The sequence below is a fragment of the Notothenia rossii genome (assembly GCF_949606895.1).
Source record: "Notothenia rossii genome assembly, chromosome: 6".
Taxonomy (NCBI): Eukaryota; Metazoa; Chordata; class Actinopteri; order Perciformes; family Nototheniidae; genus Notothenia; species Notothenia rossii.
This window is the reverse complement of record NC_136909.1, coordinates 25,640,049-25,655,618: the sequence shown is the minus strand read 5'-3', so window position 1 is coordinate 25,655,618 and position 15,570 is coordinate 25,640,049. Positions and strand designations below refer to the sequence as shown.

At 42.0% G+C, this 15,570-nt stretch overlaps 1 protein-coding gene across 1 annotated transcript; it reads right to left on the bottom strand.

Moving 5' to 3' along the window:
• Positions 1-13: 13 nt before the first annotated feature.
• On the bottom strand, positions 14-7,773 carry LOC307043373 (fibroblast growth factor 10-like). Its single transcript, XM_079687761.1, has 3 exons — positions 6,218-7,773; positions 1,196-1,299; positions 14-849 (listed from the first exon to the last, which is right to left on the bottom strand). Exons 1-3 carry the CDS (start codon positions 6,666-6,668, stop codon positions 658-660), a joined length of 747 nt encoding a protein of 248 aa, XP_079543887.1. The 5' UTR covers positions 6,669-7,773; the 3' UTR covers positions 14-657.
• Between the last annotated feature and the right edge of the window lie 7,797 nt (positions 7,774-15,570).

Here is a 15,570-nt window from a genome sequence, read left to right as displayed (position 1 = left end):
TCAGACAACTACATTGCAGAGGAGATTTTTTTATTTTAATTTCACATAAAAGAGTTCCTATAAAAAGTAAAGAATGCAAAGGAATGCTTGCCTTGTAAGTATTCCCCTCCAGTTAAATATTTCACAAAAATAAATAAATCATTACATTACAGTCAAAACACAGTGGTTAAGTATCAAACATTTGCTTTAAATGTGTTGCATCCTCTATTATTCATGCTGTGGTGATGAACTGACCAATCATTTCCCTCATCTTGTCTAGTCTCATCTCTCCTTTTATCTTGCGGATTATCTGGGTTCTCGATGTAAAATGTGGATTATAAATAACATCTTCTGCATCTACCGCAGTATTAGCTGGGACAGTATCCCCTGTGTTGTCTGCATTACACACATACTCCAGTTGCAACAGTTTGGCACAGAAAAGAAGGATAAATATTGCATCCGGTGCCACAGAAAACACAAATATCATCCTTTCCCACTAAATAAAGTACGTGATTTCAGTAAAAGTCAGGAGCAGATACCATATTTTTTTGTGTAACAGTGTTAGTGCCTTGTTTCCAATATGAGATTTCTCAGTGTCTTTATTTTACAGCTTTTTTATTATTGAAAACCTCTCTGTCCAGTGCTGCTTATCCTCCTCCCCCTGTTGATCCCTCCAGTTCACACCATAATTGGAAGGAAGTGGGTGGCCGTGTTCTTCCTGCGGGTTTTCTTCCCTCTCAGCGGCTTCCCGTGGACATTCAGACCCACAAACATCTGCCGCTTCTTGTTCCTCCACTCAGCTGATGCGTACGTGTTGTAGCCATTCTCCTCAATGCGCTCCTTCAGGGTGCAGTCGACACCGAACTCTCTCTGTAAAAACAGTAGGTATCATGTTTCAATGTTTTAACCCAGGCATGTGAGGTTAAGGCAAAACACACATCATTTTCTTGTGCAAATCCATTGTGGTTGCTCATGGTACCGTGTTTATTTACTACTCCTCCTTAATCCATATTGCATGTTTTGCTTTGTGAGCTTGAGTAGAAGTTAGTGTGCTCTTCTAAAATTGCATAGTTAGAGGTTAACGTGTGCGCACGGCCTGGTTGTTTTTAGAGTTGACCCAGCAGTTAGAAAAGTAAAGATAAGACCTCCTTTGATAAGGACAGACTATCTCTCTTTCTCTGGAGCATTCAGATTGACCCCTGACCCGGATACTAACCGCTCCGTACAGCTCTCCCTTCCTGCTGATAGCCAGATAGTAGTTGCTGTTCAGCCCTTTGATGGCCACCACTCCCACGTCCACCGATGTGATTTCCAGAATGCCTAGGGTTCAGCAAAAAAATACAGTTATATCAATGTATGTCAACATTCACAGTGAGCATAGCAGCTTGATGTCATTTGTGCATGTAACTCAACTGCTGAGATCAAAACACTTTAAAAAAAAATCACGTAGACAAAAAGAAAACAAAGAAAAAAAAACGTGTTTTTGACTCGTAGTTGAGGTAGATGAGTTTACAGAATTGTATAAATAAATCCATAACGTTTTACAGAACTCGGAGAGGGTGAGAGTAACGAACGGATAACAAAATATTGCACGCTCATTCCAGGACATTTAGGAACACACAGTGTGGGAATTCTGCCTAAGTCCTTAAGCAAGATTTATCGTTTTGTTGATATTATAAAGGCACTTTACAACCTGTAACAGATTCCAGCTGCGCAAGCCATTTAGTTTGAAAATTAATAGGTGGATACCGCAGAGATTCTCAGGTTGTTTATGTTCTGTTTGGTTTTTCCAAGTCCCGGTGCAAGCAATTCAGGGTTCTCATAGGCTATTAGAGGGGCTAATTTATACCCCAGTTAACAAGGGCATGCTTTTGCCCCAGAGAGCTGTGGTTATTTGTGTGGTCTAAGTATCAGAGGTCAGAGAGATATAACTTCCTAACGTGTCCTTTGACCACAGAACCTACTTGTCTCGTCTTATCCTGTGTGTGTGTGTGTGTGTGTGTGTGTGTGTGTGTGTGTGTGTGTGTGTGTGTGTGTGTGTGTGTGTGTGTGTGTGTGTGTGTGTGTGTGTGTGTGTGTGTGTGTGTGTGTGTGTGTGTGTGTGTGTGTGTGTGTGTGTGTGTGTGTGTGTGTGTGTGTGTGTGTGTGCGCGCACATTAACCTCCCCTGTTCCCATGGCATGTTTGATTTCATGCCTCCCTCCCTGACTTCCTTTCCCCACTTCCTGTGAGCTGTCGTTATTTTATCCAGATAAGCACACATGTGTGCGCACACACACACGCTTCAGCGTGGGGTGTGAACTCCAGTCAACGACAACCTTTGATCAGATCAGCAACCCCTCCTCTGTCTGATGACTGTTTGTGTGGTAGCCCGCCCCACTGTCAGGCCCACTCTCCGGTGGTTGGGGGCCTCTAAGGCTGCCAGCCTGGTACATGAGGGGACAGTGGACGATGCAGGTGTGCCCCCAAAGATCAATCTCTTTTTTCTTTTTTGTTGAATAGAGCAGCTTCCCTCCTGTTTATGAGGTCTTGACTGTATCAGTTTCTAGTTCAAACAGTGGCACCTCGGGGCAGTGAGGTCTGAAGCGGCAAGGCGGTGGTGGGGACTGTATCACAACGGCCATTGAAGATCTGAGAGGAGCTGGTTTCTGTATGGGATCGGGTGTCGGGTACGGAGTGAGGATGTAAGACAATCTATGGCAGTCTCTGGCTGCTCTGTAAACATGGGAGGGATGAAAGCAAGGAGAACAGAGGAGGACAGAGGAGCCATGACAGTGAGACTGGGGGTGGAGTGAGGATTAGTAAGTCTGTAATGATCACTGATCAAAGACCGCCACCGGAGGCAGAGGGGAGACAGGTCGCATACACACACACAGGCGCACACACGTATCTACGTACTGACACACACATACACAGAGATGATATTGTAGCAGGTGAATGTGCACTTGCAAATCTAACCTGGCTGTGAAACTGCACAATCTCCATTCACTGTTCTCTGCTTGGTGCTAAGCTCGGCCCACGAGTGGAGAGTAATGAGTTAATGGCTGCAAGTATGAGGAAACACCACCACCGAAACAGCCTACTCCAGATTACTACATTAAGCCTCAAATGTGATAACAATGCTTTTTACGTGGTACATTTTACAAACCACACGTGAAAAATGTAGCCGTAAGTCAGCCAGCCGTGCAGGTTCAGCTGTTTATTTGGGGAGACAGCAGTTTTTCTTTTGCATGCTGGTTGCTTTTCTGTGTGGCTTATTTCTGTTTGGAGTTACAACAGTAAATGGTGCGTTGGTCTTGGAATGGAGGCACACAATGCCAGTGAGAATTAAAGGTGGTTTTTCCACAGTCGGATGCCAGAAACCATGTGCTTTGCATCTTGAATTGTTATTCCTCCTCACCCCAGCTTTGCTGTTATTTTTAAATAAATAAAAAAGGATTTCTGCCATTCCCATGAGGATAAATGAAGTGGAACAAGGCGTAAATCAGGATACACAGTAATAACACTTGATACAGACCACACAGAATGTATCTGAGAATGTATCTGAGAAAAGCTATACATTTCTCTTCTCATACCTCAATAAGAGCACCATCTGTTTTTTTCCCCACGCCAAAGGCAACTGCTTTGATTAAAGGACATGAATGCACAAACACTTAAGCACACGTTCACATATAACACACACACACACACGTTTTGAACCATGTCCAGAAGCATCTTGCACACGTGGCCCCTAAAGCACAGAATCACAAATGATGGCGGGACAGAAATACACACACACACACACACACGCACACACACACACACACACACACACACACACACACACACACACACACACACACACACACACACACACACACACACACACACACACACACACACACACACACACACAACAAACACACAAACCCTGACAGGCTCACCCTCTCACACCGTCACAGCCTCGGATAATTACCAAAATGTTTTACCGCCAAACTTTTGCCTTTAGTCTTATTAAGCAATATTTCACTCAGAGCCGCTAGTCGTCGTACATTCAGGAGAACTCAGCTGTGAATCACTCATATTTTAATCACATACTTAGGCCATGCAGATACCTACTTAGCTGACTTTAACATAATCTCCCTCCCTTTCTCTCTGCCTCTCTGTAACCTCAGCACAGGCGCTCAGCGGGTTTGAAAGCCATGTGGGACAGTTTTGCGCTGGCATCCCCATAAATCTGTGGGAGGCTGGATACTGGCTCTTTAACAGACAGTGAGCCGGGTCCTCCAGGGCCACAGACAGCACCCAAAACCAAAGCCTCCACATCTCGTACACCTCTAGGAAAAGCATGGTAAATCTATAAATGAATCTATTGCAGAAAATCAATGTAGTGTGATTTGTCTTGCAACTTCTGGCTCAGCAAAATGTGAGCCATCCTCCACTCATTGCAAAAAAACTTGATATTTTATCACTTCAAGGGACCATCGAGGGTCTACAAAGGACGTCAGCCCTGGGATCATGTCTAGCCCCAGGGGCCAGAGTAAAGACTGAAGCTGCTGTTGTGTAGTATCCTTTACCGTGTGAATCTGATATGAGGGCACATAATCCACACACAGTGTCCTCAGACCCCCCCAGGACACATCTTTTTGATGGCACCACCATTGATACTGAAGACGCGCGGCTTTGATGTGGCCACAATGATGTTCAGCCATGTCATTCATGAACTTGTACCTCTAGAGATTCCCCTGTGCTCCCTTTCACCTCCCTTCGATGCTCACTCTGAACTACCTCAAACTGAATTTTGGAAATGGCAACACACTCCTAAAAATGAGAAGGTGCTGGCCAATAAAAAAGAAGACAGAGTGGTAAATCCTCGTCCAAACATACATAAAGTTTGGAGTGATTTCACACACCACTGTTATGATAACTGAGTCAGACTTCCTTTCAGTTTTACAACTTAAAAGAAAATTCTACTTCTACCACTAACAAAAATGCTGTAAAGGCATTGCGATGTTATACGGTCAGTAAATAAAGTTGCCTCTTTCATGACCTTGTCAAAACAAACATCTCCCCTGACATTATGCCTCCCCATGCCATTTCCCCTAAGTCACTTTGATTGAATATGTGGTTTAGCTCTCCCAAGAGGAACATTAAAAGCTTCCATATACACTCTGGGTTGGGGGACAGAGTGGGAGAGGGAGGGAGGGAAAAAAGAGCATGTGAGAGATGTATACTGTATGTGTGAGTGTGTGTGTCAGTAATAAGGGAGCACATGTGTCATCCTCCGCTGCTATATGATCACACACCCACTGAAGCATGTGAGTGCCTGGTGGCTGATAGGCACACACACTTAGCTTGGTGGGAACACTGGAAGACTAATGAGAAAGCTATTTAACTGACTGATATCCCGAAACATACAACGTGTAATCACTCTAAAGACTTGTTTCTCTGAGTGCAGCATGTCAAACTGCTTTAAACAAATGTCTGATCTGTCATGGAGGGTATGTAATTTGCCGGACGATGGCTGGCTGGCGAGCAAACTGAGTGGGAGAGTGAGAGAGACACAGACAGGCAGAAAAAGTCTGAAAGCATTGATGAGACTGACAACCATATCCTTCCCCCTCGCACCCCTATCCCTGTTCTTCTGTGGTTGTTATCAGTGCTGTTTAACCAGGGCTGTGAAGACAGCCTGATAATGGCTGCCTTATCTGCCCCTGCTCCTTTTTAAGCCATCTGAGAGCTACCATCATTGTGCTGAACGTTTGGACAGGAGAGATACCAGTGGGATGTCTGGTTTAAAACAAAATACGACTAATGCTTCATCCAAACGACCAACCAATGGGCAGGCTGGCAGTCTCAGAATATCATCCAAGAAACATGCTTTTATATAAATGTGATGTTTTACGCAGCGTAATATATCCAGTTTATGCACTTCTTATAAAGAACAACCACCTGATTTCTCAAATGAGAAATAAATAAAGATTTAAGAGGGTTTCTTATTGCAATAAATGTCCCACAGGTGCTCTTTGTTGTGCGTGATAAACAAATGCCTTAAAAGGTCAAAAGTTTTGGCTGCATAAATTAAAAGCCTTAATTTAACACAGGCAGTTTGGCTGTAAAAACTGTGTGCTCAAACAAGCCTGGTTTCTTCTCACATTTAACTTTTGCAGCCACCACCACATAGACTCAGATCATCGTTGGTGTCTGTTTCCTTCCTTTCTGTCTACTTTTGCACATGTATATCACCAGGAATTACTTACTGAGGGGGTCATCCTTGCTCTTGGTTCCATTGACCTTTCCGTCCCTATCGATCCTCAGGAAAAACTTCTGGAAAGAGAACAGCTTCCTCCTCCGCATGTCCCCTGTGAGATGATTGTAGCTGCGCACATGCCTGCCTTGTGGCCCCCCAGTCCGACCCAGGGGGCCCCCAGTGGCCCTGGGCCTAGACACAACCTCAGTCTCAGAAATGTTCAGTGGGACCCTGAGAGTTCGAGGGTTGGCGAGCCTTAGTCTGTCTCTGCGGGGCTGATGGCAAGCTGCCCCCGGTAGGGAGAAGGAAAAAAACACCAGGGCAACCAGGAGAGGCAAAGACAGGGAGGAAAGCAGTGTGGATGGGGACCTCAGTCTGGTCCCAGCGTGAGCCCCTAACCCAGCCCTGGAGCAGGACGAGGCAGAGGCAGCCTTACTCCCTCCAGCAGCCCATCTGATCATGGTAGTGTGCTGTGTGGAGGACTACAGGCAGCCTCAGAGCCTGGGACATGCTGCTGGGGGCGAGAAAAGGCTGGGAGGGCAGGGAGGGGAGCCCTCCACAGTCCAGACGCGGCGAGGTGGTCCCCCTGCAGAGTCCCAATTATTTAGCACCTGGATAAGATTCTTTCCCTCTCAATTATTTTTGATAGTTTTCAACAAGTCAATGTGAGTCCTCTTCTCCACCGATAAAGTTTTAGGCTGAAGATCAGAAAGTCTGTTTTGGAAAATAAAACAGTCTGAATGAACAAAGAGTACGACAAAAACAACACACCGATTACTTTTTGAGTTTATTCCAGCACTGAACCTGTTTTTCCACTTCCCCTACGTTTTCTAATCGCTCTAAATTGTTTGTAAACGTTGACTACTCGGTTGCTCGTGTGACCCTTTTATTTCCAGGCACTTTCTAAATAAAAAAAAAACAGAAAATAAAAAGATATAAAGTTCACTGATATCCAGTCAGAAAGATTGCCATGTGAAAAAAAATCCTTAATTCCAGTACAATGAAAGAAAAAGGCAATATACCTGTCCAATAGCTGCTTCACTCCACATGTGCAGAAAAGGATTTTCAGATTTCAGTCTGAGGAGAAATAGCAGGAATCAAGACTTGAGGGGAACGCTGGTCAATCCGGGCGCATGTGAGATAATCCATCTGTGTTCTCTCCTCATCTATTTACCCCCAAATGACTCCACCTTCATGAAGCATCGAGGTAACGGTCTGGGGAGGTCTTCCTCTCGCTCTAGGGGTTGATTCAGAGTGATTTGCCTCCTCTTCGTTGGGTTTCTTGATACAAGGATTCCTGGTGTGATCTCCTCACCTGGAGGCTGATCACAGAAAATGACTGTGTTGTGTTGTGTGTAGCTGTGTGACTCTGTTAGTTATTTGATCCCTCCCTCCTTTACTCAACTTCCCCTCACACATATGGGAGCGTGTGTGTGTGTGTGTGTGTGTGTGTGTGTGTGTGTGTGTGTGTGTGTGTGTGTGTGTGTGTGTGTGTGTGTGTGTGTGTGTGTGTGTGTGTGTGTGTGTGTGTGTGTGTGTGTGTGTGTGTGTGTGTGTGTGTGTGTGTGTGTGTGTGTGTGTATGCCTACATACAAGCTGATCTGACTTATGAGAGTGTGTGAGAGGTGATAGCAGGGTTTATCTGAGTAGATGCAGCAGGGCAGGAAGAAGCCGTCTGGTAGTATTGGATCTGTCCCGAAGGCTAAAGATTGTACTGGTGATGGCTTTATTGAATAATCAAAGGGCTGTTCTGTTTTCTGTATGGTTGCAAAAAATAGGACTCGTGTTTTTTTGTTGTTATCTTGTGTAAGATTGAGTGTGAATGAATACAAAATGTAGACCCACTTATTACTCATTAAGATGTGATAATCCTAACAAGTGGTCATCCTGCTCTATCTCTTCAGATAAAAATCATATTAAGTTACTATGGCCGGTTCCAGTCTGGAAGCTGGCCTTATCACGGCCATCTCCTCTCCTCTCTCTTTCCCTCAAGGCACTTTATCGTAGTGTGTTATCTGTCTTGCGTCGCTGTAATGCAATGAAGCTCTCTAGTTTCACTCAGCAGACCTCCGCCTTCCTTTGGGACTCAGGTGTCTGAGTGGCCCTCGGCCAATGAGATTCTCTTAAACGAACCATGCATCATTTGCTCCTCAAGGCAAGGCAGGCACAGGATGGACAATATCATGGCGGACTAGACAACAATGCACAATATGTGGAGTGAATGTGCAAAACATTAGGGACGGTCACTGTTCTCACGAAGCACACTGAATAAACACTTCACATTATGCAAAGAGTGTTGCAACACCAGAGAGACAATTCAAGTCTTATTAAGATGTCAACAATGATCAAGTGCCATGTGGGGAGGCGTGTGGCACAGTGGGTAGAGCCTCGTGTTGAGATCAGGGGGTCACAGGTTCGAACCCCACTGCAGTCAACATGTCGTTGTGTCCCTGGGCAACACACTTCATCCCAAATTGCTCCTGTGGGCATTGTCCACAGTATTGAGTATGTAAGTTGCTTTGGATAAAATCTTTTAACAAGTAACATGTCATGTCATGTAATGTGGTGACATTTCTAACCATCTGCTATGATAAACTAAACTCGTGCTGGCAGTCTTATCTGTCCTCCCTGATCTTTGTGTCTTTAATGTCCGGGTCTGTCCTCTTCCTCGCTTTCCTTCCCCTAAGTCCCAGTTTTTAGCGCCTGCTTTAATGTCTGTCAACGATCTATGGCCAGAACAGCAGTCTGGTTTTGGCATGGCTTTATCTGGGAAACAAACAAAGCTATCTTATCATGGCTTCCTTTGTGGTGTCCTTCCCAATGTGATAACCTGAATCAGTGCAGAGGAAACAGAGCTGGGAGGAGCAGCCATCATTCTTATTGATTATTAATAGATTAAGTTGTTCTAGATTTATTTTCATTGCTTACAATTGCTTCTACTTTACCTAAATGTTGTTATTACAATTAATGATTGTATCTAAATGTTGATTTAAGTATATGTATCTCTAATGAAGGTTTGTATTATTTTCAAGATTCAAAGGTTTTATTATTATGTGCACAGCTACAGTGTACTTATGGCAATGCTAATCTTAGGTCCCGAGCTCCTCGAACACAAATGTTGTTTATCATGTTGTAGTTAAGGTAAAATAGGTTATTTCTCATTTTATAAATCAAAGTTTGTCATTTGTATGAAAACGAATTATTAATTTACTTTTTTTTATTTGTGTCATGCAAAAACATTAGGCTATCCAACATGTTATTACATACATTTCCTGTCTTGCATTGTGTGGAATAGAAAAAAAGAGAAAATAATCAGCTCATTTAAATGTTTGAATTTAAAATGAGCACAAATAGACACAAATTCCAAATACTCAGTTTAGATTGGTTAATCTTGTGCATTCATTGTATTATATTCTCTTCTTTAAAAATTCTTGGCGAGGTTTAATTACTTTGACTGTAATGCATAAGAAATGTAAGTGACAATATCTTGAAAGAAAACATTTTATTATATCAAAGTTGTGTGGCCTGGAAATATGCAAATATGTTCGTTGGAAAATATTTTGGGGAAAAGTACTAAATGAAATAGCTTGTCTGTGATTTATCATTCTGCATTCTACTTGTGTACGGTTCACTGGACAATCATGGCCCGACGCTCTATTCTTTCTATTAGAAGTATGATAGGCAAGATACTGTAACATATCTCAGTTTAATGCATCAGGATTGCATTTGAAACTAGAGAATGCAATTCCTGAAGAAATTGCTAGTGGGAATGCTTTATGCTGAAAAGCTGACGCTAAGCTGCTGAAATGTAATGTGTAAGAAGAAAGTGAATAATTTAGATTGAAATGATACATGAACACTGGGGGCTTGAATGTGTGATAAGAGAAGAAAAAGAAAGTAAAAAGGCTTGGAAAAGCAGAAGAACATTTGAAAGTTCTGCAAACGTTTGAAGTAACTTAATGGCGAATGATCTGTCGCCAACGGCATTTGATGACATCCCATAATACGTTTAGATGCGTTAATGGCTGCATCGTTACCAAACCTGTGAAGTTTTGGGCCGTTTGGAGCATTTTCACTGAAGTTATGAGAAAACCGTGTTTCATGGTGAGCATTGTGTTGCCATGGCAACACAATGAGAAATCTCTCAAGAAGAAATCTCTCAAAACTGTCCCTTAGATGTCTTCAAGGCTGGACTTAGCACACATGTGAAGTTTGAGCACTTTTTGAACATTTTCAGAGGAGTTATAGCGACATCGTCTTTTATGAAGAGGGATGCGTTTCCATGGAAACGGCATATGATGACACCCCATAATTAACATAGAGCTGTTGAGGGCTGGACCGTTAACCATTATCTGAAGTCTGGTGCTCTGAGCATGTCAGTTGGAGTTATGACATCATCGTGTTCCATGACACAGGTGTTTACATTTGAGCCAAGACGTGTCCAGAGATCAAAGGTTTCCATGGTGATGTGCAGTAATCAGTGAGAGGAAAGCATTTTCATTGTTCTGAATGAGAGATAAACCTCTTACATGTGAACGTTTTGTTGAAGAACCGTAACAGATATTGGTGAAATTTCAAATCATAAAGCATGTCAAGGAACTTGAGCATCTGAAGTGTACTTTTTGTGTACTTTCGGGTTAATAATTTGGCCTTTTTGGCAGATTAACTAAAGGTATGTGGCTGCTGTGGTGGGGAAAGATGTGACTGAACTTACAATGGGTTTTAATGGAGACATGTTGAAAGTTTTTGTCACTTCATGCCCTCAAGAGGCATTTTGTTTAATTATTTTGCTTAATATTTTTTTATTTTTCAAGCTACGAGATGTTTTCCTACGTTTCTCATGAAAAATGATGTCTCAAGAATGTAGGGTTTGGGCATTATGGCAGGTTTAAAAGAAAATATGAAGGCAAAATTAAATCTGTCCTCCTAGCTGTGACACCACAAACTCTAAAATCTGAAGAAGGCCTCTTTACCAAGGTCTGAATAATGTTTAATATCTCTAAAAGTGCGAATCAGATTTAAAAGTTGTGTTCAATGAATAATGTCAGAAAGATGTGTAACATTTTAAAGGTGGAATTAGATTTCTGAGTGAAAGTATGAAGGAGCAGTTAGCAGTTGAAGTTGCATGAAGATTGTTCAAGTCTGAAGATTTTCTCCATTGACTTCCATGTTAAAAATGTGATGAATTATGGGATGTATCTCTGGAATTATGAAAGTTATGAATGATCAAAGTAATAGCCATCGATTCGCCGACTGAGCTGAACGTTTTGATGTTTGAACAGAGTTTCTGTGATGTGGAATGTGGGAGAAGAAGAGGTGCAAAATAATCCGGCGGAATAATAAAGAATTTCGTGCGTAGCATAACAGATAGTTGGAATGCTGTGTCAGCATTCCCACTAAATGATTTCACATTGGAGGCATGGTCAGATTCTCAGATAAGGGATCAGAGACTGAAGAGTCAGCTCTTACTGTTCTTTCCACTAAGACAGTAATGTCCTCTGTAGGTGCCTCAGAGGGATGTGGGCCTGCAATGATTTGCAGGATTTCTTTAGAGGCCAAGGAGCAAATTCTTTATAAACGTAACCGTGCCTGTGTTTTATCTCCTAAATGCAATATAAGTGAGATTTGCAGGGTCTGGAGATGGTCTCATCTCTTCCCTGCTCTACAGCTTTTGCATTTAGTGTATCTTTATAGATCTATCCCTGAATTGCATTTCAAAGTTCAAAACAATAGGCAATAGAACAGACAAATGTGCTTCTGATCCCTCCCTACAGGCTGTGGCTCTAGCTGGGTTATTACGCTATTCTCAAAAACAGAACATAATTACAATAAAGGCAATGAAAACTTGAATACTGGAAATGTATATGCGTCAGCAGAGATTTGATTTCACGCAGTACAAAATGCCAAAAAGAAAAAGGAATCGAGGGGAAACACATGGAAAGATTCTCTTTTGTACTTTTAGCGTTTCATGTAAGTTAGCTTGTCAAAAGCAAACTCTTATTTTTCTGCATTTATTTTTATAAAGTAAAGAAAGCATCAAGTGTTGTTTTAGTTGTATTCAGTGCTGCCTTTAACTCAATAATTATGTGAATACATTTACATTTGTATTTGAGTTCAAACAGGAACAAGTTAGGATCAAGGAAAAACAAACAAGCAGACAGTTGCTAATGTATCAGCTTTGTTCTTGTCTTTTATAATTATTAAATCATACATTATTTCTATCACAGAACCTACCAACTGTGGTTTATCTTGGTACAATCTTGCCCTCTTTGGCTCTCGTTACTTTATCTTCCTGTAAAAGCCATGATGGCCTTGTTGCTCATGCAAACTACGCAGTTGGTTCTGTTTGAACTGTTGTCGCCCGCCGGCTTTAAATGCATCACTTCCTGTGTCTAATGATTTTATTTTCTTGATAACAACATGCTTGACCTCAAAAGGTTAGAGCAACAATGTTATTGGGTTGAATCAGTCTTAGACGTGAGATTGAAGTGTAACATACCAATTTAATCCATATCCAACTTAGTTTGGGTTTCTTCCTGAAGCTACATTTTGGCCTCTTGAGTTTGCTTAATGCGGATCCTTTAGCAGGTGGATCGAGCCCTGAGTACCATGCAATCTGTTTTTCTGTTACATACTATGTCACATTAGCCAGTCATACTGTAGAAATGTGCCTTATTCATGTCATGTGTCTCTGATTTAGCTTGGCCTCCTTGTGAGCATAATTGCCCCTCCCTTTTGGTACACTATCATTAAGCAGATGTTTTACACAGCAAAGCCCCTCACTCCGATGTACCTAAACTCAAATCCATATGTGGCCACGAGGGAGTCAAACGCACATCTCACAAACAACCTAACTGACCTATGGGAACCATGTGTGTGTCTGTCTGTGTTCCCCGGGGGCTCGCTCTGTGTGTGTGCTGGGTCAGAGGAGGCCGAGGCTTTAATAAAGGAACAGGCCCGGTACAGGGATGCCAGTCTCACCGCCCGGGGACATGCAGCCTGATGGAGTCCAGATGAGAGCCACCAGACCTGACTTCTTCCTACAAACCAACAGCCAGTCGGTGCACGGATTACATTCCACTGCCTGCTTCCTCCAGCCCCTATCTGCGTTTACACTGGGATTTGGGCTTAACTGGCAGATTAAAGTAACATTATCCTTTAATGGTACTTTAAAGCTTTTCATTGATCACAGAAAAATGTGTTACCTCATGTTGCAAAGACACAACATGCAAACAGATGCTTGGCTCAAGCTCGGGGCCTTTTTTTTCTTTTCTTCTGTTGGTCATCAAATGTAAATATTTAATGTGTTCCTGGCCGATGTGTTGGGGAGTGTCTGGTAACCTCCAAGATGAGGTTGCTTTTCCTGCTTTACTGTTATAATTTGATGTTCGTCATGTTATCTTCCCCCTCCTGAACAGGCACCAACATCATCCTCCTCTGCTGAGTATCAGTTTCAGCAGGGCAGAGGAATTTACTTACAGCTCAGTCACTGGATCAACTGCGGCTCTCCAACTGTCCTATGTCTTCTCGGGCAACACGTGGTCACATTTTACAGGCAAACTTTGTATTATAATGAGTAGAATGACAGACAATAAGATAATATGCACTCTCCTAGTACTAAGATAAATAAATATTTGTCAACCTTCCGTACATTTTTTGACAAAGTTACCAATCAGCTTTTAAAATATATTTTAGTGCTTTATATTAGCATTGTTGCAAAGTTTATGGAAATAGTTAGTTTTCTAATATTCTAATAGTCTGTGAATTTGTATCCCTTTTTTAATACATATTGATATAATAATACAAAGTAACATAGTGGGACATTGTATGCAAACTGCCCATCCCTAATGACGAATATCTAATACATTTGTGCCCACTTAACAGTGACATTTTGTATTTACCACTTACCTGCCAATCAGGCATACTTTCACCATTACTATAATAGGCAGTAAACCTGTGGAGCCAACATCAGTTTGCTACTGCGTAGTGCAGAGAAAGTCTGGAAAATCTACAAACAATTAAGTAAACACTCAAACATCGAATCCAAAACCACAATTGTTTGGCAGAAAAACACATGCAGTGCGTTGCTTGAGCTGTTAAAAGTAATTTTACGACAATTATTGCCATTTTCAGAGAACAACCAAACACTAACCACTTACGTTGTTGTTGTTTTTTACAGCTGGAATTGAGCTGTGCCAGATAAGTCACTGACATCTGCAATTAAAGCATGTTTTGTTTTTAGATATATCGATATAAATAAAGCTAGCATTTTTATTTTTTCATCCACAAGGCTTGCTAATTGACTTTTTGTTGGATCGCTCAGATCTATGTCTTCTGTTAATCCTAAATGATTCCGTTAGGTCATTTACTAAGATGTCTAAAGCCCTTGTGGGACCTTTCAAATCATAAATAAGCATTGAAATACATTTTCTATGAAGAGTAAATACACAGTTAAATCATAATCTGATATTTTATATTACCCATGCATTTCCTTATGAGTTTAAAATCGAAATAGCTTCTTTCTGAAGTGTGCAATTCTACAAATAAAGCAACACACAATGATGTCACAGCATGAGAGATGTTATGTAATACAACTTGATGGTTTGCTTCGTCATGATAACACGCATTACACACACATACAAACACACACAGCCCCCCCCCCACACACACACACACTGCTGGTTTTTAGGACATGAGCTACATTGACCTAGTATCGTGTTACTCCTTCCATTACAGCTGACTAACTCTTGGTCTCTGGCTCGAATGATAGCAGAACGAGGCATGCATCGGGGCAGTGTCCGTCCGTGTCAAGTTATCTGGCACAGAGGATCCTGGGAAATCTGGGCCAGCTGAACCCGATCCCTGAAACAGAGCCCGCTGCTGCCGATTCTGGTGTTACACATCCAGCAGCATCTGGCACTCTCAGACGAGAATGACCTTGCTGACATGAAAGGTCAGAAAGCAGAAGACGCTGATGCAAAGAAGGGTTATTCATACTATGGTATTCCAGCAATGCTTGTGCCTCATGCGTAATCATCAACTTCTTCTTTCTCCAGGAAGTTCCATGTTACAGATTTGAATAGGATTATTAATAATATATATAAATAATCGGTTGGATTTAAATCCCCCAGAGTAGCTTGACTGCATCATACCAAACAGTAATAGCCTACACTAATGCAGAGCACATCCAAAACAGGCCTATTGCATGGCTATTGTTATTGCTGCTTGCGAAGTTGTTAACAAACCAATCTGACTCCTTCCTTTATATGATGTTATGATACTATGCTGTCAGCTATTTGGCCAGGTGACACAATATTTGCAGTCAAAAGTTACAGGCTAAAATTGAATGTTTACATACGTTGC